The sequence below is a fragment of the Metopolophium dirhodum genome, chromosome 3, assembly GCF_019925205.1.
Source record: "Metopolophium dirhodum isolate CAU chromosome 3, ASM1992520v1, whole genome shotgun sequence".
In the NCBI taxonomy this organism is placed as follows: domain Eukaryota; kingdom Metazoa; phylum Arthropoda; class Insecta; order Hemiptera; family Aphididae; genus Metopolophium; species Metopolophium dirhodum.
Window position 1 is genome coordinate 568291 of NC_083562.1, and position 27124 is coordinate 595414.

General features: G+C 29.5%; 3 protein-coding genes across 3 annotated transcripts; 1 reads left to right on the top strand and 2 right to left on the bottom strand.

Moving 5' to 3' along the window:
* Positions 1–1957: 1957 nt before the first annotated feature.
* On the bottom strand, positions 1958–4557 carry LOC132940238 (zinc finger protein 436-like). The gene is made up of 4 exons (XM_061007713.1): positions 3988–4557; positions 3749–3886; positions 3425–3682; positions 1958–3051 (listed from the first exon to the last, which is right to left on the bottom strand). The coding sequence occupies exons 1-4, from the start codon at positions 4186–4188 to the stop codon at positions 2470–2472; spliced, it is 1179 nt and encodes a 392-aa protein (XP_060863696.1). The 5' UTR covers positions 4189–4557; the 3' UTR covers positions 1958–2469.
* A 246-nt stretch (positions 4558–4803) lies between these two features.
* LOC132940236 (serine/threonine-protein kinase GE16371) lies at positions 4804–12870 on the top strand. Its single transcript, XM_061007711.1, has 4 exons — positions 4804–5009; positions 9033–9250; positions 9497–10250; positions 11604–12870. Exons 2-4 carry the CDS (start codon positions 9070–9072, stop codon positions 12397–12399), a joined length of 1731 nt encoding a protein of 576 aa, XP_060863694.1. The 5' UTR covers positions 4804–5009; positions 9033–9069; the 3' UTR covers positions 12400–12870.
* Positions 12871–18276: 5406 nt separating this feature from the next.
* LOC132940237 (lysosomal Pro-X carboxypeptidase-like) lies at positions 18277–27099 on the bottom strand. The gene is made up of 8 exons (XM_061007712.1): positions 26798–27099; positions 25323–25463; positions 24079–24368; positions 23629–23786; positions 22863–23035; positions 21865–22026; positions 21023–21213; positions 18277–18873 (listed from the first exon to the last, which is right to left on the bottom strand). Exons 1-8 carry the CDS (start codon positions 26885–26887, stop codon positions 18669–18671), a joined length of 1410 nt encoding a protein of 469 aa, XP_060863695.1. The 5' UTR covers positions 26888–27099; the 3' UTR covers positions 18277–18668.
* Between the last annotated feature and the right edge of the window lie 25 nt (positions 27100–27124).

Sequence of the window (27124 nt, forward strand, 5' to 3'; positions counted from 1 at the left end):
ATTTATATCAACAAAATTAATAATTTAATTAAAATGTTTATAATATTGACGATTTTTTTTTATGTATGCAGGTACATCAGATAGAATGAATAGGTAGCTTCATATTTTACAATAATTTCCTATTTTCATTTACAAATAAATATTTTTTCAATAATCGTTTACACTAGAAACTAATTTATGTAAGTAATAATATTATAATCGTAATAATAATATCATATACACAAACACGTCTAGAATCCTAAGCCACGCACGTGTTAGATAAAGATAGAATATCACCTGGTAAAAATCCCCTTACATTTGTTTGCTTACAAAAATACTGGTTTAACGTTATTGAAGTTGCAAGTACCTATAGTCCTATACCACATTCAGTACCACAGTTCAAATGTATATTATACCATAATATAGATTATAGGATATATTATCATATTTTTTTTTTATAAATATACCAACCTAAATACCTAAAATACAAAACAAAAATATAATATTAACTATGATTTATGACTTTTAAGAAAAATTGTGTGAGCAATAACTAATCTTCTAACATTATTATTCGGTATCACGTATCATATGAGTATCTAGTCTAAGTCGATTTTTAGACAAATACAGAACAGAAGAATACATTCAGGGGCAGCGCTACACTGGAGCCAGGGTGAGCAACTGCCCCCCCCCCAACATTTGATTGTTCCCCTCCTAGGCCCCCCTATAATTTAATGTTAAACATTTTAGTTTAATCTCAAAATGCATTTTATTAAATACTATAATATATAATATAGGTAATACTATCCTAATAATTTGTAATTATTTATATTCATTTAATACTAATAACTAATGGCATGTTGATATTCGGATATAATCATAATAATAAAATAAAATAAATAATGGTAACATAATAAATTGCATTTATTGATTTTTATTTTAATAGGTAATACTAATATGTTGCTATTTAGATACTTAAAGATCCTCTCTGTGACTCTGTATTTGTTTAATTGCAATGAACATAAAATATGAATGTGCATATAACACATTCATATGTCATAAGTCATAAAACCTTATTACAAGTTTATATAAAACATATTATAAGTACTTTAGGTTGTATCTTATACTTACTTTGGATTACATTATGTTAAAAATATCAGTATGTAAGTAAATAAAGACATTTCATTAATTAGGTAATTATTTAATTATTTATTTTTTTTGATTATTTAAAAATATAGCATATTATACCCAAAATATTTTTAGCAATACTTTATGATAAAGTACTAAATTAGTGGGTAATCAAGAAGCAATGCATAAATGCCCCAACAGAAAAAAAAATTTCCCCTGTATCACCCCCCCTCCCCCCCAATAAAATATATCTAGCGCCGCCACTGAATACATTAGATTTTAGTTCACTTGTCATTGTGAACCTAAAATGTGCCAATGTTTTCTATAAAAACCAAAAATGTTTAAATAATGCGTTGATATTGCCGTTAACTGACGCACCTTTTCTGATGTATGCAATAGAAATTCTAAACGGCACACATACCTGTGCCTATATCTAGAACTTTCTTCTACCATAAGACTTAAATACCTAGTCATTACAACGGTTTTAAACTGCTGAGTATTTGGGGAATTTACTATTGTGCAGCGGTTTTCCAATGACTTCTGCACAGTGTAGAAATTAGGAACTAATATAATATTATTATCTAATTTTTACTACCTAGTAGAAACTTACATAATATGACGATATTTGATATAATATATGGTATTAACTAACATGTCCCATGTAAGAACTTATAATATATTATGCCACATTACCACTTACATAAGAATACTAGACAGAAAAAACAAAATATTATATATTATTGAGTATAAATTGTCCTTAAGGAATTATGAGTAACCATTCAAGCACATTATTAAATTTACCATTTCCTAGAATCTAGATAATAACTTTGTTAACAATAATTTATTTTTATATAATTAAATAAAAAGTTTAGTTTCGTCTTATATATTATTTATTTTTAAAAATGTAATAAATATATTTTGACACAAGTACAAAATATTACTGATGCCGTCCAGTATAGTAATTCTCAGCATTTTTGATGGCTGATAACAAATATATTTACAATTTTTTTTTTCATATAAAAATCCAATTATTACATTCAAACATATTTTTTTTCAATTATGTATTTATTAAATACTTAAATATGATTAAATAAAAAAACCACATTAACACATGCTGAATATATAAGAAAAAGCATTCAATCTGAACCAAACGTCCAGCTAGAATAAAATAAAAATTCACATAACTAATGACTCAAACATTGTAAAAATGCATTAAGTATTGAAAATAACATATGCATCTTGTTTACAATAATTAGATTCATAAGATCAACAGACACCTCATAGTCAAGGATAATTTAAGGATTAAAACTTAAATTAACAATAAAGTATCATATTAAGTATAGCTACAATTATAATATGCGTTTGTCAGTCTCTAATTATGTTATATTTAATTTTAGAAGAATTTTGAGTGATGTGCATTCTTTCATGGTTGGCTACAGCTGAAGCACTTTTCAGTTCCATCCCACAATAGCTGCACTGGAAATTCACTGAACCTTTCGTTTTAGTATGATAGAAATTGAAATGTACTTTTGCCCTGTCTTCCATCAGAAACATTTTGCTGCACACGCCACACCTATACTTTTTTGGTAAATCATCGTGTTGTATCTCATCATGGTCTAACAAATCACAGAACCTAGAGAAAGTCTTATTGCATAAATGGCATATGTAAGGTGACCTCTTTGATGTCCTCAACGTTGGGGTCTCTGATAATCCCTTATCTTTTTTGGTCGGATGTGTTAGCTTTACATGCTCTTGTAAGTCAGATACAGTTAGAAATATTTTGTTGCATTTGTTACATTCGGTTTTTTTATTCAAATCACGGTGTCTGGCTACTGAATGCTCTTTTAAGTGTACAAATTCGTCAAATTGTGCACTACAATAATAACATTGGAATTTTTCATCCATATCGTCAATGGTTTGCTTATTTTTAGATTCACCATAGTTCATCTGAAAAAAAAAATATATATATATTTAGCCTGTTATAAAAACAATTTTTTCATTAAAATAATACTTCAAAAATAGGTTGGCGTCACGCGGTGGTTGCAATCAGTCAAAAAACATGATCAGAAAGTAAGCACCGGCCGATGCCAATAGTTCCCAGATGGATGACTACCCAGTTTCTTATGTGTTAATATTCACAATTTTTAATAAAAACATATCATTTTGTTATTTGTATTACCATACACTTGATTCCACATTTCTAACAGAGTATGATATTATAAATTTAATTATTGTGAATGATATAATTTAGGATGCACATTTTGGTAGGTTAGTTTAAGCAAAACTTTTCAGGTCAATAACTTTATGGATTATATTTTACCTTTAGAGATGGAGATTTGTTGTGGAATACCTCCAAATATTCATCACACTGGATAAAGTCATCATCAACAAATGTTGACTGAATGTCCATTGTTTCATCTCTGTCAAGTTTAAAATTTGAATCTACAATATCTTGGTGAACTTCGCTAACATGTATTGACAGCTCGTATTCGCTAGGAAAAAGATTGTCGCAAGATATGCAGCAATGGTAATCTACTTCGTCAATAAGGTCTATTATATCATTTGTGGTTGACACTGGCTAGAAATCAAATAGTAGGTCAAATGTAGTTCCAGATACATTTAAGGAAGACATTTACAGGCGTACCTCTCTCTCGACAAAATCAGAGTTGGAATCAATTTCCTTAAGCGCCTCTTCGCTCTGTTTTTTGAACATCACCCAATCTTGTACGCGGTCATAGCACTCGTTGCATATGTGTTTCGGGCCAATAGAATCCTTGGTGATCTGCAATAAAACAAAACGCACAATCAAGGTAACAAAAAGAAAAAGGGAGAATAAAAATGACAACAGATATCAAATGATCGATACCTCTAGCCACTGAGTACCTTGATTTGAAGACAGCTCATCACGTCTCTGGCCAAGTCTGGGTCGGAATCCATGAAGATCGGGAACGATGACTGTGTGACACGCAAACAGAATCTGCAGAACAACAAATCCTCGTTGTCGGTGTCCATATCGCGGTGAGCGAGCAAGAATTCGTCACCACTCAACGTGTGAAAAACAATTGAACTGCGCGATACCGTCATAACACGTCGACGATCATTGTCGTTAGTTAAAACTTCGAAATATCAGAATGACAGACTATCCCGTTAGATCGAAGGCAGCTGCAATAATTAACAGAGTAGAATCCTACTATATAATATAATTATAAAATATATATTTATTAGGTAGATAATAATGAATTTTATCGTCGTTGACCGTTGTTGAGCGGTCTTTATCAGACGTCTGACCATGGGGCATTGGCCATTGGGCCGTGATGTGTTATCAATGAAAAATGTCTAAAGGCGGAGCTAAGTCAAATCCACGGCCACTAAGATAGGATACTATCATTAATGGCCGGTCAATAAGTTATTGGTCACTAATTAAAAAGTTGGTTAGTTCCACTACTGTTTGGTCTTCGGTGGGTTCTGTATTCTTGTACGTATCTCATACTTTCATATTATTCACATTTCTGATTTCTATCAGAGTACTTCTGAGTAATGAGTATACAATAAATTATAGCATTATACAATAGTAGTTTACTTCTAAAATGGTGATAACGTATAGTTCCCCCTGAGTTGGCAGCACCGGACTTATCTCGCCGCTTATCGTATCTATTCTGTACCTTATCGTTTTTTTTTCACCCATCATTATTATTATTATTATTTTTATTATTTTTATTTTCATTTCTCATTCGTATTTCTTTTCCCGCTGCGTTCACGCGGAAAGTCTTCGGAGGTCCAAAGTTTTAGCTCCAAAGTCGTTAACCGGCCGCTCAATACTTAACACCTTTGGTCTCCGGACGACAGCCGTCTCTGTTCGATAAAAGACTTCGGAGATGACACCTTCACATACTCAATGATTTCATGTAAGTGGACACATTTATTTTGTACGGCTAACACGTAGACCTCGGCACTAGCCGCTAAACCATATTCCTTTTGGTTGACATACAATATTGTGCTACGCGTAACGATAGGTCACGTTGTCACTGGGCTCACTGCTGCTAGTGTGATTTTTTTTTTTTTAATTATTTCCTGTTACTGTCAAGGGACATATATATAGATACGATAATGTTGCACCTATTTCCTATAGTTAAATCTTTTTTTTAATTCTCATCTACCTATCTTGGTATGTGTAATCTAATTACTATCAGTACGCACACCATGCTCACCAAAACTTGTAATGTCTACCTAAAGGTATTTTTTGTGCGTAAGAACTTTTTGGCACTCTTTCATTGTACCTAACCTTCTAAACAACACTGGCAAAGTATGTACTTATCTTGTTACTGTATGCCAACAACCACATTTTTTTCCTTACAAAGGTGATAAAATATAAACAACATAAAATTTATAAAACTTTTTTTTACTTGACTTTTAAGTTTGTGATATGCTTGACATGTCTATTATTAGACTATTCCTGAAATTAAATGCTTGACGACCCATCTACACCTGTTTTAGAACTACAATTATTCTTAGAACAACTATTTAAAAATTAATTTGTTTTGTGTGATTCTAAATATTAATATTAATTTGGATAAACCTACCCACCTAGTTGAACAGTTTTATTTGAGTATAAACAAATGATTTGATTATTCGTAGAATAGAAAAAGTTATTTGTAGAATACCTACTGATTAAATATGTTGACATGTGTTAAACAGTGTTGATAAGATTGTGTTAGGTAGACGTATAGTAACACAAATAAAAGTACTGAGATTATACTTCAACATTTTTATTTGATTAGGTACCTATGTTTTAAGTTCACAAATTGTTTTCATAAAATCCATTCTTTAAGTTTATTTTTAGTTACATACAAATCTAGTTATAGTTGTTAAATCCATCTGTTGAGTTGAGTCTAGATAACTTGAAGTTCAAGAGAAATAAAAATAAATTTCACTTGAAAATTTTTTGAGTTATGAAAGTTTTGTAATTATCTTGACGACTGTAATAACGCTTACCTATTGAAATGTTTTTGATTATAAAACTATTTATTATACTTTTTATATTTCAATATCTAGGTATTCAAATAATATAACAAAAAATTATACTATCCTTGAAAACTTATCTTGTCAGCTTAAGTGTAAATAGTCAAAAAAATTTTTAATGAATAAACCATCTCTCTTAAAAAGTAAATAACTTCCAAACAAAAAAAAAAAAACATTTGAAGTTTTGCCAATCATCACTCAATCATATTTTGTATCTTTGTTGTATGTAGGTAATATTATATTAATTGTATGCAGAATTATTACATCACTATAGCCTATGAGTATTCTATTTTTATTAAATTAATATTTTTTTTTAACCTTGTCATCTATAATAAATCATTTTAACATTTTGAACTATACTTAATCATGTAAACTTAAATAATAGGTACTGAAACATCTCTCCTATTTTGGTAATGATTGAAATGTCAACAATTGTATACGTAATTCCATATGTTAACTATTATTTTCAACAACCTTGATAATCTAAACTAAATTATTATTTAACTGTTCAATTATCTTAAGCCATTGAATATCACATTATTTAAAGTGTAAGTTAGGTAGTCAAATGCTTATCTATTATTATTATTTATTACAAAATATATCAGCATTTTGTTCAGTTCAAAGGTAAATGCTATTATCTTTTATTAAAATAGCAAATATTATAACCTATTGTAACATAAAACATGTTACACTGAGCTGAAATTCTAGTATTGTTATATTATCAATATATTTTATTTATTTATATTCAATGTTTAAAATTGATCAATTATAATTTTATCCAACTATAAATAAAAACAGTTTTTTGCTTAGAATTTATTTATAATATTCCTATCTAGTACTTATCTATATTATATAACATTTTATGTATATATTTTTTGTTTTTATCATATAATTATTAACAGTTAGGTGATTTACACCTAACTGTACATACACACAAAATCGTGAATGAGGGCACCATTTTGTAGGTGTATCTATTCAGAATTTCCTTTTATACATTTTACTTTAATTTGTATAATTTGTAGGTTGTTATTATAGGTACTTATTAGAATTAATTGCTTAAAAAACATATGCTACCTATGTCTTATAAACTATATTAACAGTCAATTACTCTTATTAATAATGGTGTCTTCAGTCACAATTAATACTTTTATATAATGAACCTCATTTTATTATTACAAGTTCCTTTAAATCTATGTTATTTCTGTTTAATAATACATTTTAAATTAAAATTAGCACAATCAAGATTTTTAAATGATTGGTAATTTTATTATTTTACATAGCTTTAAATCAGAACTAATTTTATGTAATTTGTATTATCTAGGTGTTATATAATTACAATTACTGTTTAGTTTTATATTTTTATTTCTTTTTAGAACCCGAGTATTATAAATCATATATTTTCAATATCCACAGTTTAGTATAGTAATTATTATTTTAGCTACTGTACTTATAGTATAATTTTAATTATATTAAATTGTTACTTTTGAAACGTGTTACTTGTACTTATACTGTTTTATATCAATGATTTGAGACTGATACCTTCAGGTTTTCAATTTCTGTTCCTATTCTTAATTATTTCAATATGGGGTTCTGGTTCCGGTTCAGGGTTTTGGAAATTTAATTTAATGGTTCTGATTTTATAACTGTAAACAAAAGTAATAATAGTTTTCAAAAACACCTAAGCGCTTCTTATAGCCAACTTGAGCACAGTCAAAGGAGGTAAACACAAAAAATCAAAGTAAAACCAGATTTATTTAAAAATATGGGTTCCGGTTATTTGAAAATATTTAATTTCGGTTCGGTTCCAATCCCGGGTCTTGATTATGTATTTGCTGTTGTATTCTTTAATTTATGTACTTCAACTAAATAATAATAATGAACAACTAAAAATAGTACAGTGTTATTTTTTACATTCAATTATTTTTAATCTTAATCATAAATCCTGTTTCTTTTATTTGCAATTTGAAAATAGTATTTTAGATTATTCAAAGATGATGTAAATGTACTATTTTTTTGTGTTATAAATTAATTATATATCCTTTAGGTTTTTGTATTAGATAATCAAAACAATGTTATTTTTTAAATATGCTTTTGATAATTTGTTTATATACACATGTGTTTTTTATAAACATGCAAATACCCCAATCAAATTAATAACATAGTTATGTTATCCTTATTGTGCATTGACAGCAGTTTCCCACATATTTAAACAAAATATGAGGACATTTGAAACAAGTACATTTATTACTAAAAATTAAAAACTATTGCAAATATAACATACACTATATTGCATAATTACATATTATATCAGGCATGCCCAACCTTTTTCAACTCACTGGCCACATTTGAAATTTATATTTATAATGTGCGTTGTATATACCAGTTAATTTTGATAAAATATACAGTAGATATATTATTATCTTTGATCACTAATCAAATTTATGACTCGTCACTTTATTAAAACTAAAAATTATAAGATATATTATAATTCTCAAAAGCTTAATATAGCTTAAAATACATTTTTTTTTTTTTTTTTAAATTATTATTTTTATTTTTACCTACCTATAGAAATTTCTAATTTTATAAAATAATCACGGGCCAGTTGGAATACTTCCGCGGGTTGGGCACTCCTGTTTTACATAGTTTGTAACAGTATCAGCATTTTTTTCTAATTTTTTTATGAATATTAAATATTTTAGATTATTTACAATACTTATAGTTTGTAAAAAAAAATACTTTCTAGGTACACCTGCTAAAACAATAATAATAATTTTGTTAGTACCTACACCTAATATATTTTTTTACTGCAAGTAGTTAAATCATTCATATATATATTATAAACTGAATTAAAGTTCAAAATGCATGTAGTAGTTACTGATTTTATATTAACTTCGATATTTATATTTTAGGTGAGGATGATAATATGAGTATGAATACAAAATCATAATGGTTGAAGAACAATGTATAAAAAGTAATAAATCAATAAAAATGCAAGCTGTGGCCCTCAGAACATCAAGATCAATCTCAAATGAGGAATGCACAACCAGACAAAAATCTGATGTTGGAAGAGCAGCACGTAAAGCTAAACGTATACGTTTCCTTGTTAATGGTGATCGATTTTGTAAAGGTAATAATTAAAATTAATATTTTTACTTAACTATAAAAATATGATTTCTAAAAAAGAAAATATTTTTCATACATAAATATGGTAATGAATTAAGCATCACTTAAGTACTGTTATATCGGTGTTTAGTGGAATAATACATATTTATACTTACTATTTTAATTATTTGGTATTTGAAATTATTATAATGTAGAATTATTTTAATTAATAATTTATTATCATTAATATAATTATTTCTGTTTGTTTTAGGTGTTGTAGTAGCAGTAACTCATGAGCGATATCGATCCTTTGACAGTCTATTAGCAGAATTATCAAACATGCTATCAGAGAACAAGCACCTACCTAGTGGTGTACGGGCATTATTTTCAATAGATGGTCATAAAGTATCTCAACTAGATGATCTCGAAGATGGAAAATTTTATATTTGTTCTGGAGGCAATAACGCCATAAAAAAAATAGATTATGCCGCCCTGAACAATGTAAAACCATCTCGGTCTTTGACCAAACTACAATCCACCCATACAGTTTTAAGCAGCCCAAGTAAACAACCATATCTTAATATAAGGCCTAAAATTATATTTGTGGTGAGAAGTGGTACCCGACCTAGAAAAATAATCAGAATGTTACTGAACAAGCGCAATTCTCCTTCATTTGAACACATTCTTACACTAATAACAGAATCAATAAAATTAGATACTGGTGCCGTCCGTAAGGTATATGTGTCATCTGGATGTCAAATAACACAACTAGGACAATTTTTTGAACCAGATGATTTGTTCTTTGTTTATGGTTCTGAACGAATATCTCAAGATGATTTGAAATTAGACTTTGAAGAAATGAAAACCGTACAATCCCACAAACGTGGACTGAGAAGACCAGCCAATGAACTGAAAAATGGCACACATTGTATGGACGAAAGTGGTAAAAGAGTACCTCAGTTACCAAAAACCACTAAAGCGAACCGGAGTATAACCAGTTCTATACCTACCAAAGTTCTAAACAGGTATATGATTTTAACAAGTAAATTGGGAGTGGGGTAATTATAAACAATTAAGGAGAATGTAAATACTATAAAATTGCTATTATAATTTTTTTTTTTTTTAATTATTTGATTCTATAACAGCTATTAGACAAGAATTTAAAACATTCGATAACTGTTATTTTTTCTATAAAAATAATTGTATTTACACTTCCTTCTAATGTTTATATAACCCCAGTTCACCCTACCGTTATTTACTTAATAAATTTAATTTTACACTATTTCATTGAATTAATTTTAAAATTGATTCAATTTTTTTCGTCCTTCTAGAATTTTGTCAACACAAACTTTGGTTGAAATAAAATACACCCAACTGTGTTGATGAATTTACAGATTGATTCTAAAAGTTACAGTCAATGACTTCTCATAGTAATTTCATTGTTCATATAATATTGTTCAATTGTTGTTAACTATAAAAGCTCATTTTGTTGGGAAGTAATTTTTAATGATTGAAAATCTAACTAGGGTTTTTTAATTTTTACCTGTATAAGGTCAATGTTCTTGACTGGTGATAAATTAAAGTTCAAAATAATTATCTATTACTTGATTTTATTATTTGTTTTAATATACAGAGCTCTTATGACACTTAAAATTACATTAAAATATGTTGATCATTCTACAAGTCTATTGGTGGATTCTGTAACTAAAATAACCAATATTGTATTTATTTTGTTGCTGCTGTATATTTTTAAAGCTTTCCATCATTTTTGATAAGTTATAAGAATAAAAAATAGAACATTTTAAGTAATTAGTTAATATTAATAATATAATCCAATAAATAAAAATATAAGTAGGATTAAATATAATACATAAAATATTTAATATGAAATAAATATAGTTTTTGAAGGTACTGAAGAAACATATATTATGTAGCTCTTGACAAATTCTATAACTACAAGAGGAAATACAATTTATGATTATTACCATTGATTCTGATACTGTCAGTATTTATAAATCATAATTTATGGTAGCTGTATTTAATATAAATACCATTTAAAAAATCAATCATAAAAATAATGTAATACCTACAGAAAAAAATGTACTAAAATAACTAAAATTACTAGTCAATTTACAGCTAAAATCTTTTATTAATATTTATATGATCCAATAATATTGTCAATTTATGAACAACATCTATATTTTCATCACTTGCCTTAACATAATTACTATAACATACATTTTCAAAATGTTTTCAATTGTATGTTTACCAAACTACTTATTGTTCACTAAATATTAATTATGTTACAAACTTACAAATAGATAACAAATATTTTATATTAACATTAATATTATATATTTTTTTTTTTACATGAATAGGTATACTATTGGTGATCGACTTGGTGATGGTAATTTTGCTGTAGTTTATCGGTGTTTTGACAAACGAACTAATTCTGAATATGCTTTGAAAGTAATTAAAAAAATAGAAGTCCCTCAAATGAGTCAAATGATTGAAAATGAGCTTTCAATATTGAAAAGTATAAGCCATCCAAATATTATCAATTTAATATCTGATCTAGTGACGAACACTGATGTATATCTCATCACAGAATTAGTTAGTGGTGGTGACCTGTTTGAAGCCATTGCCAGATGCACAGACTTTTCTGAGCGTGATATTCGATTAATGACAAGAAATTTAGCTTCAGCTTTAGCATATCTCCATGGATTAGACATTGTACATCGAGATGTGAAACCAGAAAATCTTCTAGTTGAATATGATATAAATGGTCATGTATTGCACTTAAAACTGGCAGATTTTGGCTTGTCTCAAAAAGTCAACGAACCCCTATACATGGTGTGTGGTACTCCCACTTACGTATCCCCAGAAATTCTTACTCAAGATGGTTATGGCGTGAAAATTGATATTTGGGCTGCTGGAGTGATACTATATATACTTTTGTGTGGATTTCCACCATTTGTCAGTGAAAACAACATTCAAGAAGATTTGTTCAATGACATACTTAGCGGGACATATGGTTTTCCAGAACCTTATTGGGATAATGTGTCTGAAGAAGCCAAAGATTTGGTTTGCTCAATGTTACAGTCCAATCCAAGTTTGAGATTTTCTGCTGAAGATGTTCTCGATCATCCGTGGTGCGATGAATTTGAATTGTGATGAATACTTCCAAACATTTGTTTTTTTGTTGCCATTATATGTAACTGGCTAATTAAAATTATTATTGTTCCATTATGATAATAATAAAATGCAATTAGACTTGTGTAACTGTTTCAAATTTTGAATTATTATTATAATATTTAATGCATAATTATTTTATTTTATTTTGTTTAGTGATCTAGCATTAAGCAATTTTAAGCAATGTATTTAGACATTGATCAACTATTTATATGTATTAATTAATAATGTGTAAATGAAGCCAAAATAATTAGACTCTTCCTATTTGGTATTACAATTAAAAATTAAAGTGATACTATTATAATTATTTCCTTTTTTTTAATAAATAACATATATGCTGAATTCTAGTTTACAAAACTATTGTTTTTATTTGTTACTGATATAATGAGACCTATATTACTAATTAAAATATTGTATATTGTATATATTATTATAATTTTATATTGGTTTTAATTACTATTAATTATTATTTACTATATAGTAATTTATTTAACTATTAGTAATATGGTATAATCGTGTAATTAGGCAATAGCTTAAAAGTAATATAAATATTTTAAAAATGTCATAGTGTATTGTAAAATATATAATATACATAGAATTTCAAGGCTCCTTAAATATTTTTGAATTACAACAAAAAAACTAAAATTGTTAATCTTAGTTTAAATATTCAATTACATTAAAATTTAAAAATCAAATTTCTGTAACAAAAAATATTGTATTTATTTCTTTAATAGATTTTTGGATTTCAGTAAGACTGAAGAACCTTGTATTAATTTTTCAAGCCTAATTTGGACATACTTAGGTAATACATATTTTTTGCCTCACAAAATAATTTGCAAACTTTCGTAATTTCTAACGCTTATAAAAAATTGTTGAATTTACAATCAATTTTTTTTAGCTCCAGTAATAACTTAAGAGAAAGCTTGTATACAAAAAATATTATCAACATCTGTAGAAGAAAAATTTAAAAAAAAAGGGAAAGTGCCAAAGTGGGTAACCATCACATTGCTGTACAATAGAAGTCAAGTGGTCAAGTGTACTTCGTAAATTAGTACTTTAGTAGGTAGGTGACTGTATTGGATGTGTTAAATTTGAATTCAATGATAAATCATTGCATATGAAAAACTATTCTTGGCGGAGACCATCTGTCAGCTTGTAAGTAGTATATTTTATCATATATTTATATTACTGTTATAGAAATTTTTTTTACTATCAGTAATATTATGATGGGTAGAATTAAATGTTGCCAAAAACATTGCACTAATTGAAAATTCCACTATATGTATAAAAAATAAATTAAAAGTTTCAAGTACCCACACATAACAATTTTGAATTATATCAAAATAACTTAAATCGATATTCTTTGTTTAAAATTGTAAATACCTTGGTACCAATTTAATTTCGTCCAAATTTTAACTTCAAAAGTTAACCTAAAATTTATTTTTTGTTTTGGAATAAACAACATATGATGAACCTTGTATAAATGTTCAAGGTTTTCGACCTTGCAAAAAATGTTATATTAAATTAATAGAAAAAAATTCAAAATTTCAAATGTTCATAAACAGCTCAAAAAGAGTCCAAATATCTTGAACAATATACTATGTGCTAATAATAAAAATAGGTGTGTATAATTTTATTTATTTAGCGTATGGTTACATGTTTTATATCATGTTTGTTACAATTTTGTAATTTCAATTGCAGTTCGAACCAATTCCCCCGGGTGTTCCGGTCGAACAGCCTAGAAGGCGTGCACCAATGATAGACCGTCCGGCTGGGGTCCAACATGAAAACAATTAGCCATCACGGACTAAGATATAATTGACTGGAAACGACATGGTCGGCGGGGGTTGGGGGACGGCCCCAAAAGGTGTCGCTTAGCTGATAGGAATACTGTTCTTGAAGTTTTCAGCGATACCGGTGGTTTTATTTGGCTTCACAATTTTGTATCTTAGTCCGTGTTTTATACTAGTAAACTCTAGGAACACATTGCGACCCCCCGCACTTTGCCTCATGCCCACGTGTACATACATTCGTGATCGTGTTAACTGTTAAGCCACTCGTTTAGTCGTTTCCAGTCTTTTATAACTTAGTCCGTGGTAGCGATCATGATATAATAAACTTTATTATATCATGGTAGCGATAAAGTGTCTTGCACGGAACGCTACGTTAGAAAACAGCACCCAGACCCCCCGACCCCCCTCACCACTACTACTCCGCCCACCTGCCAAAAAGTATAACCGTGTACACCGTTAACATGTTAACTGACATTTAACCGTGGTATCAGTCATAACCAGGTTGTTATATTATAATATCCGTCTCCTACGAAATATATCGTCATGACAAAGCTCAAAGCTGAAAGCTGTATGTACTTTGTTTAACGCCGTCACGCCGACTCTTTAGCCGTCCAAGGTTCCGGTGTACACACGTGAGTACACAATGTTTAATTATATTTGCCTATTGTTATATGTATGTACATTGTGTAAATTAGTTGTTAATTTTTTCAGAATGAATAGCTACATTTTCAAAATCGAACAATGCCCCGGTAAGCAGGTGAATTATTACAATAAATAATAATTCACCTGCATACCCAAAGGCAAACAAAATGCCCGCACGCTGTAAATTTATCAGAAGTTAATAAACTTTGTCAACATTTTAATAGGATAGGTTAATTTTGAATACTCTAATAAATAAAACTCTACTAACATATGTATCTGTTTCAGGTTGCCTTAACTGCAACGGCTACGGGCATATCGACAGCAAATGTGAGTATTTTGTTCATGTGATATTGCACGTGCTTTTATATTTAATGTTATATGTATTATTTGTATTACAGGCACCAGACCCAAAGGGTCTAGAAAAACCAAAAATACGGACACCGTCAGCGACGACAGCCCCGACGAAAGCCAGAGAGGAGCAACGTAGATACTGTAAGGAATATTATTATCTATTTGCAGTGGCGGATAGGCCCACCGAGAATTCGGGAATTTCCCGGTAGGCCCTATCCTGTGTTGATGAATGGGGGCCCTAGGACCATTTATCAACTACTGAACCTTGTGTGATGAAGATTGAAAATAGTTTTAATAAAGATGCGAATTGACTAATTTAATATTTTTAACCACCATAAAATACCGAAAAATACCATAATAACTTAGCTATAAACAATATTTATTTTTGTTCCCTCTATCGGCCGTATCATTGGAAATATTGAGATTTACTTTTAGATTAGAGTTATAGAAAACCGTATTTAATATCGGTAGATTATAGCTCTGCTATATAATCTACCAATGCGGTGGTTATACGCTTTTATAGTTTTAAACATTTTTTATTTTTCAAAATGTGTGATTTTTAACGCTGATTTTGGAAGTTATAGTCCGCAAAGGTTTGTGATTTTACGTTTATACGCATGTGTGCAACACTATTTTAATGTTGCGCGGAAGAACTTGTGTTTGGTGTTTTCTCGATTTTTTTGTCCGAGTGCAGCGCAGCGAGCTAGTGGCAACGCTAGTACATTATGTGCTTTTTAACAACTTTGTTTCACTCTGAGGCCTGCCTAAGGTGGTAAACATCGGGGGATATTTTAGATTTTTTTCTTCGAGCAATCTTCAATTCTAACTATTATTTTTTTTAAAAATGAGCGTTACGAAAAAAAATTTAGTTTTTGAAGTTCTTCATCAATAACTTCAAAACGAAGTTTGTCCGGACTTTTTTTTTATATTCTTAAAAAGCAACTTTAAATACATATTTTGAAAAAAAAAAATTTAAAAATCGAAAAGTTGCTAAACCAGAATCATTCCCAAATCAGTACTAAGAGTACCTATATTACTTATTATATAGTTTTGTATTGTATTTTTATATCAAAATAAAATGTCAATCGCATCCTATTTTTGAGGGCACTTATTCAAATTAATTCCTGGTAAGAAAATATAAGCCTATTCGCCACTGTCTATTTGTGAATAACAATTGTTAAAATATATTGTAATAGTTGTGTTTTTGTTCCAGAACTTTAAAATTCAAACATTGTCATTATTTTTTTTTTTAATCTATTTATTTTAACTCAAAATTATAATATTAAAAAATTATTTTGTATTGCACATATTATAATGATATATAATATTGTTATACATTGTCGTTAAAAGTTTTCAAATATTTGTTGTATAAAATAGGTACGCAGGTACCGATATATTATTATTACTGTTGTTGAAAGTTTTATAAATAATAAACTTTTGTTTGATTTATATAATATTATAATGTATATTATCTAACCGTCTCTTTCTATAGTTGAGGTGCTATCGGTCTGTATATGACCTGAACAAAAACTACTATATAAGCACTTAAACAATTTCCGCTTTTATATTTTATCTTCTAGGTAAATATTCAAAAATCGGCGAAATGATAAGAAAAAAAAGTGATAACGCGGCCGTGGGCACGGAATTTTCTCAATCGCGCTCCTTATTTTCTGCGTCGCCCCTGGCGTGAGAAAACGGAGATTATCGTTTATCGTCGATGACGGTATGAGATATCCAAATACATATATCGTTAAATTTATATATTATGTAACTGTAGAGAAAAGTTCATTGTTGTGGTGCAACTAACATGACTGATCAGAATTTTGATCATTGGACGAATCATATTTTAATAAACAAATTTTTGATTTTAACAAATTATTTCAGTACAAAAAAATAAAAAAGAATTTTTTTTTTTTATTTGAAGATTATTTGAAATACTTTACTATTTATAGTATTTGGGTGGTATTTTAAATACTTTATAATAGAGTATTTGAGTAATTAATTAAATACTTTTAAAAAGTATTTTTTACAATACTGCTTAACATGATTCGGTAATCACAATAACAGAAATGTGACACCTGCGGTAGTCCATTGTATAATCAAGTATAGTTGCAATATAACTAAGAAGTATCCTTAATTCCTAAACTGTTATAAGACAGTTATAAATAAATAGTAAATAGGTACCCATGTGGCCTTGTCTTATAATATTTGCTCATAATTTACTAATCAATAATAAATAATAATATACCTATACCTATATGGTTTTAATTATTAATACAACTTTCTAATTTATTTATTTTAATGCAATAGGTAGTAGATAATTGTTTCCTATCGTCGGTTGTCGTAATTTATAGACTTGTGAACTAAGGCCACTGTAAAATTGCGATTAACAAATAAGTTTTGTTTTAAGATAATGCCATTTTTGTTCAACTGAAAACTGAAGCAAAATAAAATAGTGTTTATATTGTTATCATACCAATATGGTAATATCATATAGCCCATATAGGAATAAAACTGAGCATGTCAAAACCAGACGATACTGTTAACTTGTTTACTAATTACCTACTCAAAACTTGAGATTTAACATAAATAATTATTAAAACTGGCATTATTTGAATAAACCTACACATTTTCAATAATTCTGTAAGTACAGATTATACAGTCAAGTCTAGATTAGGTATACATTTATAATTATTAATTAGGTAGTTTTCTTTTAAATGTCAAACTAATTTTATCCAGATCACAAAAAGAGATGCGGGATATACAGGCAAATAATGAAAGGCTACATTAAAAATAATATACTATGAGACTTCGGACGGACAGTTTGTAATAACCCTACTGGAGGGCCATAAGATATATGCTATAGCCTAAAGGTATCTATGCGGCATGTATACCTGTATATTAGAAAGTCGCATCGGATTCGGTTATTTTGTATCTATTTGTATTATGAGTCTAAGCACCTTCACGCTACTCGTAAGGTGTCACAATAATTTGTTACTTATCAGTTATCACTTAGAATAATTTTGATCTGAATATTTGAGGAGGGTTAATATTTTTTGACATGAAAACGAAATAGACTGAAATAGTGAAATATAATAAAATTAAAAACAAAATAAATTAACTTTACTTACTTCTTAAAATTAAAAAAGATATTTAGTAAGTTAACAGTTAAGTTAATATAAAATTAACTTTAACTTTTTAACTCATTAATGCCCAGCCTTGTTTTTATAATCATTATTGTTTAAAAATTATAGTATGTATGTATAATTAATTCAAATTTATTCACAATTTATATGTGCCCCCCTATCAAAATATCGAAGATCCACCCCTGGTATTAGGTGCCTATATTGTAACTAAAAATATCGTACTGGTTGATAATAATTCAAGTGTGTTATTCGTACATGAAACGCGCATGTATTTTACATGGAATGATTAACTGTGAAGTGTGAAGCAATAGTCGTCCGTTTACTTGCGATATCTGTAATCAAAAATCCATTTTGTGATCCAATGTTTAATGGTTTTCCTTGCATGGATCACAGATGACGTATCGTTGGGATGTGACGCCCTCAAGTCCAAGTGATGAGCACCATCTGGTATCAATAACGCCCTAACGGACGACGAGAGACTCTTCAACACGCCGCCACTGGACCACGGGTCCAATAAACCATTGCTAAGAAAATAATTCATTATCAATTAATTACTATAGTTTTCTGACGCGTTTGTTCCGAATTACCAAATACGTCTACAGGTAACATTCAGTGATTGTATACAATGAACTTTAATTTTAATAATAATTTAAAACATTATTGTATATTCAACCGACGACAAGTTTCCTTTCCATTTTACACAGACTTAGGATACCTGTGGGTGCTAGGTATGGTTAACACGTTTGTGTTGCTATAGTCAGTCAGAGGTATAACACAAGTATAAGCAATAGGCATAGGCGCAAATAGGGGGGGGGGGGGCTTTAGGGGCTAATTATGACAATTTGTCATAAGTCACACATGTACTACAATCCAAATATTTTGCGTGTAAATATATTCTAATTATACATTGTCAAACTATTTGAAGACTTAAGTGTCCTCAATATAGAGCTCCTATATCTAAAAACTATTACTATATATTATCTAAAGACTAAAACTACACAATCAGTTGGATCCTATAAACCATGGGGTCAGCACTAGATATGCGGCTAGTTATTTTACCTTAGACTGGCCCATGAAAACTGGCTGTCGAAAAGCTTTTTATTTTCTGGGAAATTAGATATTTAGTGATATCCAATCATACCCAGTGATGTGGCCCAGGGGCGTATATAGGATTTTCTTGAGGAGGGGGATATCAAAATTTTTTAGTGTTGATGCAACCTTTTGTTAGTTACTCCATGTAAGGCTAACAATAAAAACAATAATATTGATTTTAATTTTACTCTGTTTTATTAATTTATAAAATAAACTCTAGTTTTCTGTTTTTTAAGCACAACTCATCAATTACTTCATCTGTTGTAATTTCGACCTCTCTGTGACAAGAAAGCATAGCCAACCCATTAAGTCTAGTCTATAATCACAAAACACATACATTTTTTAATATTTATTTCAAAATTTACGAATTCCTTATCGTTTTCTGTCCGCTGTCGCAATTAGTTTCGTGTTCTACGTATATAACAGTATAATAGGTTAGGTACTAGCGGGTTTTACCCGATTTCTCTCGAATATAGTCCTATTTTAATTTTGTTGTTATTGTTGGGTAATATCACTCGCAGCCCACAGGATAACAAAATTATAAAATATAAATAGCAACAGTACTGCAGCTTAAACTTTATACCTAAACTAAAAAAAAAAGGTCAAGGGAGGGGATCTATCCCCCATATCCCCCCCCCATAAATACGTCACTGATGTGGCCAATATATGCCAATATGACGCTTACCCCTTTTCAAAAAAAAATATTTCCCACTGACTCCGATATTTCATATGATGCGTCTAAAACTAAATATATGTACCATACTTAATAACACTTGTAACATGAATCTGAAATTATTTATTATTATTAAGAAAAATGTTTTTTTATTTGTAAACTAAGATAGGGTTATAGGGCCCAGGGTTGGGCCTCCTTGCGAGTTTTTCTCTGTAAAGCCCAGTTATCTTTTTGATATTAATTAAAATAAATAAAAAAAATTATGTATTGGATAAATTGCAAAATATTTAATGTGATACGAGTGGGGTCGGAGACACATGTCGCTTACCTCACGCTTACTTAACCAAATACGTGTAAATTGTTGATAAATAATTGCGTAAAAAAATTACACAATTTTCGTTGAGGGCAACAACCAAACCAATTCCGAATTTACCATCTCGACAAGTATACTTTACAAATAATAATATCATGATGCAGGTAAATATATTAAATTATATTGAATTTGCATATTATTATTTTTTTTTTTATTGGTCTTAAGCCCGTCAACTGAGGTCATTAGCTGTAATATGGTGGTACTGTAGGGTTTTTGGGACGGGAACACGTTTTTGTGTTAGGCAGAATTTTTAAGTGGGCACCTGTAGGTATCTGCCATGCCCTGGTGCCGGGTGGTGGATGGTGGCCTCTCTCTCCAGACACCGTGGTTGCCCAAAGAGAAGTGACGCCCGTGACCGAGATTCGAACTGGCGACGGTGCGCGTCACAACCGATGCCTTAGTCCACTCGGTCACTACGTCCCTTACATATTATTATACTCTAGCATCAATTATGATTAATAATACGTTTTGCGCACATATGTAAATACCTAACCTAACCTATATATAATATTATACATAATTTTATTATCGTTACCTGAATATGATGTTGGACGCGGCTTTGAGATTTTTGCCTCCGTACTGTTTTTCGACGTCGTCTGTGGTTGGTTTGACGTCGTATCGATTTTCGCAGTACTCCGCGTAGCTTTTGAAATCCCACGGGTAGGCTTCGAATATATCGTCCTCGCCGCCGTTAGTACATAATGGCATTATCATTTCCGTGCAAGCCTGAAAAACCCCCATCATGTAGCTGTATATTGTATAACAATGTTCACATTTTATTTCGGATAATTGATTAGTTATAGAAAAACGGCAGTGTCTCACAATCTGTACCTACATACCTAATTAGCTATTATGATTTATAGATGTATCGAGTCGTGCCAATAATAAAATATTAGCTAAGAGTTCATACTACATAATATTGTTATGTAGGTTCTTTAATATATATTATATTATAATTACATTAGCATATAATATTACCTAACCTAACCGATGGATAATTTCTACCTACTAATTAGCATTTCGTAATATTTATTTATTATTTTTATAATATATTATGATGTGGAAAACGCCTCGATAGCTTTCATTTTTTAAATAATAGTTTCCGGAGAAAGAGTTATTATCGATTACGAAGACAAAAAATTTCAAGACTACTGCAGATAATAATATTATATTATGTATGTCTATTTTTTCCCAATAATTTTTCTGTTATTGATATTTTATCATTTTTAAGAGTTTTATTTCTATTAACGGTCAAACATTAAAAAATAAATCGACATTTTTGGTAGGATATATTATATATTATTTCATAATATGATAAATTTATTTACTCATTCAACAGCAGAATGATTACTTGTTCCCGAACAGGGCTGCACTCACCTGATAATCCCATCCGTTCATCATATCATCCGAGAACGCCGACGACAGATTCAAACAGCTAGCCGATCCGGTGTAATTGAAATACACGCTCAGCCCGTGAAACACTGACATCAACAGCGTTTTGTCGTCTTCCGTGTGACTCGTCATCGACTTGCAGACTTCCTGACGATAGAAATTAACCGTATTTTTATTATTATTCCACATCACCCTAGCCTACATCGCGGTTCAAGACTGGACACGTAAAACAATATGTGATCTCGTCGAGTTATGTCACAAGTTGTCAAGTTTTTTTTTGGAAACTTCATTAAGTTTGATTTAATATTAAAAGAATAATAAACTTAACATTATTAAAAGTCAAAATTCGTCAGATTCTACTTTCTTATCAACAATAAACAAAAAATTGAATACCTTAATTTAGTGATATTTTTTAATATTATTAATGTTAGTAAAATATCTTAGAGAACGATATGTCACTATGTCATATAAGATAAATAAAAGTATAATATATTCTTGAAATTAACCTGTTATGAACCATCAATAAATTCCAAATAATTAAGAAAGGTAGGTAGGTACCGACTACTGGAAATTTTTTACTTTTTACCCCCCTAAAGTACCAACTAGATCCACTTCCCTACCTGAAAAGATATTGAAATTGAAAATCTAGGCTTTTTTACTGCTCCAAAAGGTAATAAATAACAGACAAAAAAAATTAAATAAAAACACACATTATTATTATTGTAATCAATACATTTATCGCTCCTCTGAATCTAAAAATGCAGCATTAATTATTAAAACCTTATATTGTATAGAACAAAAATAAGTAATTCATCATATAACAATATGTCAATTAATTGAAATTGATATAACTCTTTAATATCATTTTGAATTTTAATCGTTTATAAAATTAATACTTTTGACTCGATAAGCCTTTGGCATTATACAGATTTAGGCGATTAAGCTTTACATTATTAACACACAAATACACAGTATATCAATACCTTTATCGGATTCGCCGGCAAAGGAGCCAGAAAATTAGCCTCGTAAGGATAGTTAACCATGGCCAGTGCCACATACACATCAGTAGCCCAATATTTAAGCCGTGCCACGTCGTCGGAGTCCTTTAATGGTTTACATAGTTTCCAGTTGTCCGTTAACCACGTTTTCCCAGAATCTACGAAAAACCGTAGACGTGGTTCAATTAATTATAAATTATAATATTATATTAGTGAGCAGTGAGCACTCCTGCCAAAATAATTTACACAAACATGAATATTTGTGCTTGCATATCGCGTATGATTCTAAACAAAGCTTTAACGACTTTTGGCCTTAGTTTGTAGAAAATTATGAAAAATCGGTCTATTTGGAAACAATTATAAGTAATTTTTAATAGTAGAAGTGCATCAATCCTGTAATTAATATATTGTTTTCTATGTGTTTTGAAATGATGAACCAACTATGTCATTTACAATTTTAACAAAATTTCTAATATCGAATTATTTTTATTTTATTCATAAAAAAGTTCAAAAAACAACAAGGTTAAATAGAATGAACCGGTTGATTTATATAATACAGGCAGTCTGCAAGTTAACAGGTTTATATATAAGTTTGAGTGAAATTGTGTGACAATTAGTGGTTTTAATGAGTTATATTAAACTATACCTATAGTTACTAAATTAGCCTACCTACTTTAAAGCAAAGTAAGTGCCTACTGTTAAATGTAAATACAATTTAGATATTTTATATTGATTCAATAAAACATTTTACCTGATTCTGTGACGTTATTGATGGCTTTCCAAGATGCTGAAATAGTCAATCCACATTCGGCACTGGCATTTTTGTAAACCGACGACGTCACTTTGTAGAAATCATTGCACGGTGTCATCCCAGTAAATTGCCATATCGGAGCTGACGAAGCTATGGCTCTAAATTAAAAAAAAAAAAACAATTATAATCAATTATAATATAAGAATAGAACATCACATATTCACATGTACTGAGTAGTATGTAAATTTAAGTGTTATTTGGAAAGAAAGTACAAGAATATTGTAATAATAACATTATATCATTAACATGATAAATAAAACTGATAAGAATTTTAAAAATTCCAAAGTTACTTGTGAATTCAGAGTTTTTAAACTCTACATACATATCAATTATGTGTGTAAATGGTTCATATCATAAAGTTTTATCACTGTATACATATTATATACCGACCCTTCGACAGTGGCAGGATACTTGATGCGGAACCAAGCGGCCAACATTCCTCCGTACGAGCCACCGAAAGCGAATACCGGATTAGGACGTCTGCCAACACTCAGTGCGTCGTCACGCAGATACTTTATTAGGTCTACGAAATCAGCCATCGCTTGCTGTGAAGTCAGATAGCCCAACTTCTCTTTGTCATCGAACGAATTCATTCCGTAGGGCATGGATTCACCATAGTAACGGTGCTCGGCGAACACGACCAATGCCTCGAACTCTTTTGATATTTCCCACATAAAGCCCTATTTTATTTTTCGTGTATAGATAAATTATAAACTTTTCGTCTGTATACAGACATATAAATGTGTAACTTGACAAACAACCATGACCTTTCGTTTTCTGTTATTATTATTATTTTTAATGTTATATTATTTGATATTTTTTGTCGCATTTAAATGCACAATTATTATTATTTTTGTATGTACATCGGTTATTAGTTAGTGTATCAGCTGGGAAATGTCATCTAGAGTTTTTTGAAGTCGGATAAACAATCTTTGCTTTATGCAAAAACATAACACTGTTATGCGATAGTGTCAAAATATCGGGAAAATGGATCCAAAACAATGATGAAGCTAAATTGCCTATTCAGGGCGCCGTGATATAATAATAGTATTATCAGAAATTTATTGGAATGCGTAAAATAAACAATACAGTAGACACCACAGTTATACCAGTAACGGTTCCAAAAAGAGGTAAAAATTCCGGAATGAAAAAGTTGAAAATCACCAAAGACACGAACTTATTAATAGTTATACTTAATTCGATTCTCATATGAAATTAAGTGTTATATTATACAAGACGACCAAAAAAATCGTTTACTATTTATCATGAAGTCATTTTATAAAGTTTAAATAATAATTATATATGAGAGATAAATGTAAACCACGTTATAGTCATAGACTTATAGAAATAGACGGAACAATCGGGAACATTAGGAATGATAACACGTGCAAGTGAGTGGCGCTTGTTACGAGGATCAGGCGACGTTAAAGCCATGTATTGGCTATCCTCGGAACAGTACCATTTTTCTCATTCTTGAGAAAACTCAAACTATCTCTCTTAATTCGTTTGGCACGACCACGCTTCCCAATTATCGGGGCAAATGTTCTGTATATTTCTATAAGTCTATGGTTATAGTATGCCTAGTAGTATATGCGCTTTAAACCTAAAGTTAAATTGTTAGTTAAAAAACTTACAGTATTATCGCAAAAATCTTCAATTCGTCCTTCGTTACCAGCATAAAAAAATATTGGACCTTTATTAACATCCCAATATTTGTCATTAATAAGATACTTTAATTCAAATGTATCATCATTGGTGTAACTAAAATGATCAACCTGTGGTAAAAAAAAATAAGTACATAATATTTTACAAAATATGTAAATTTCTACTATTTCTACATATTTTGTATTTCATTACACAACTACATATTATAATAATTATATTATTGTATTAGGTATCATTTTACTCAGTTTTATTTTATTACTGTTAAAGGTAGGTACAAAACTAATCTATTTTAATTTTAAAAACAATCAATTATTTTAAAAACATTGAACTATTCAAGGTTTACATTTAAGTTATTAGACTTGGGAAATGGGAGACCTGATTCAGATTATCGACATAGTGTCGTATTTTAAAAATAAAATCTTTTAATTTTTATTACCGTTACTCGTAAGCCATTTAACACAAATAAAATGTCATTAAAAAAAATAAATTAAAAAATGAATTGAATAAATTGTGTATTTGTGTTCCTAAAACAATACACATTAAATAGGTATATGATGTCGATCTTTCTTTAAAAATACGAGTGAAAATAATGTACTAGAGTACTACAGACCAACAATTTAAACTAGAATTTATACTAATCTTACAAAGCTGAAAAGTTTGTTTGTTTGAACGCAGTAATCCCAGGAACTACTGGTTTGAATTGAAAAATTATTTTTGTGTTGGATATTCCACTTATTGAAGAAGGCTATAGGCTATATAACATCACGCTACGACCAATAGGACCACGGGGAGGGGCTCAAACAGGGATTATGAAATTTACAATGGAAATGTTTGTTTATAAATGGTTGCTATTGCAGGTTATAGGATAAATAATTATTAGAAATAGTATTTATTTATTATTTGGTGCCATTGGTTAATCGGCCGAGTTGCACTTACTCCAGCGAATTATACCCAAAAGGAATTGAAAAATCACAATTTTTTTGAGTTGTCATTTTTACGAGCAACGACGTGCACGGGATCAGCTAATATCGTATAATATGACGTATGAATTAAAATCCAAACAGTTATAATTCAACGAGTTTTTGACTTGAAGAGTTTATTCAAGCACCAATATTTCTTAGAAATGCTTCAACAAAATAATCAATAATCAAATATGATAAGATTTCATATGAAACAACATTTATAATTCACATGCATGATTAAATGTCAAAAACTACTTTAAATAATATTATGTATTATTTTATCCATTTTTATATACAACAATAATAATTATTATTAGGTTCAACGCAGTTTAAACCTTTAAATTGTTGAGTGTTTCTTGTTATCTAGAACACCTCTAACGCACTGAAGAATTATTATAAACAAATATTAATAATTAGGTAACTTTGGATTTTATTATTTATTAGTAAAATTATTATTATTAATTTACCGTGTTTTTACTTACCGGTACAGTGATGTAATTAGTCGTGTAGTTATAGCCACTGGTAGCGTGGAAAATTATCATCAACAGTTGTGAGCACGCAAGAATAAACATATTAAAGTTGTTAGAATTTCATTTACAACAACAACAAAAACTAACAACTACAAAACTACGCTTGGATCAAATATAAATCGAATATAAATGCCAATTATTAACTAATATTCATAATAATAATATATTTGGTATATACTCTGCTAATGTTAGCCCAACGACGTATAGATGTTACTGTGTCCTAGCCGGTTGTCATCGCCCGTGATGCGTGGAACAGATACAATACCTATACATTTTAAT

What these genes read in the sequence shown, in the direction of transcription:
- LOC132940238 (XM_061007713.1), bottom strand. Translation starts at nt 4,188, where the DNA reads ATGACGGTATCGCGCAGTTCAATTGTTTTTCACACGTTGAGTGGTGAC. An exon ending in CTGATTTTGTCGAGAGAGAG is followed by an intron (nt 3,683 to 3,748) that starts GTACGCCTGTAA and finishes TTTGATTTCTAG; the next exon opens with CCAGTGTCAACCACAAATGA. An exon ending in ACAAATCTCCATCTCTAAAG is followed by an intron (nt 3,052 to 3,424) that starts GTAAAATATAAT and finishes TTTTTTTTTCAG; the next exon opens with ATGAACTATGGTGAATCTAA.
- LOC132940236 (XM_061007711.1), top strand. Translation starts at nt 9,070, where the DNA reads ATGGTTGAAGAACAATGTATAAAAAGTAATAAATCAATAAAAATGCAA. An exon ending in TGGTGATCGATTTTGTAAAG is followed by an intron (nt 9,251 to 9,496) that starts GTAATAATTAAA and finishes TGTTTGTTTTAG; the next exon opens with GTGTTGTAGTAGCAGTAACT. An exon ending in CCTACCAAAGTTCTAAACAG is followed by an intron (nt 10,251 to 11,603) that starts GTATATGATTTT and finishes TTACATGAATAG; the next exon opens with GTATACTATTGGTGATCGAC.
- LOC132940237 (XM_061007712.1), bottom strand. Translation starts at nt 26,887, where the DNA reads ATGTTTATTCTTGCGTGCTCACAACTGTTGATGATAATTTTCCACGCT. An exon ending in TATCCTGCCACTGTCGAAGG is followed by an intron (nt 23,787 to 24,078) that starts GTCGGTATATAA and finishes TTTTTAATTTAG; the next exon opens with AGCCATAGCTTCGTCAGCTC. An exon ending in GCGTCCAACATCATATTCAG is followed by an intron (nt 18,874 to 21,022) that starts GTAACGATAATA and finishes TTATTTTCTTAG; the next exon opens with CAATGGTTTATTGGACCCGT.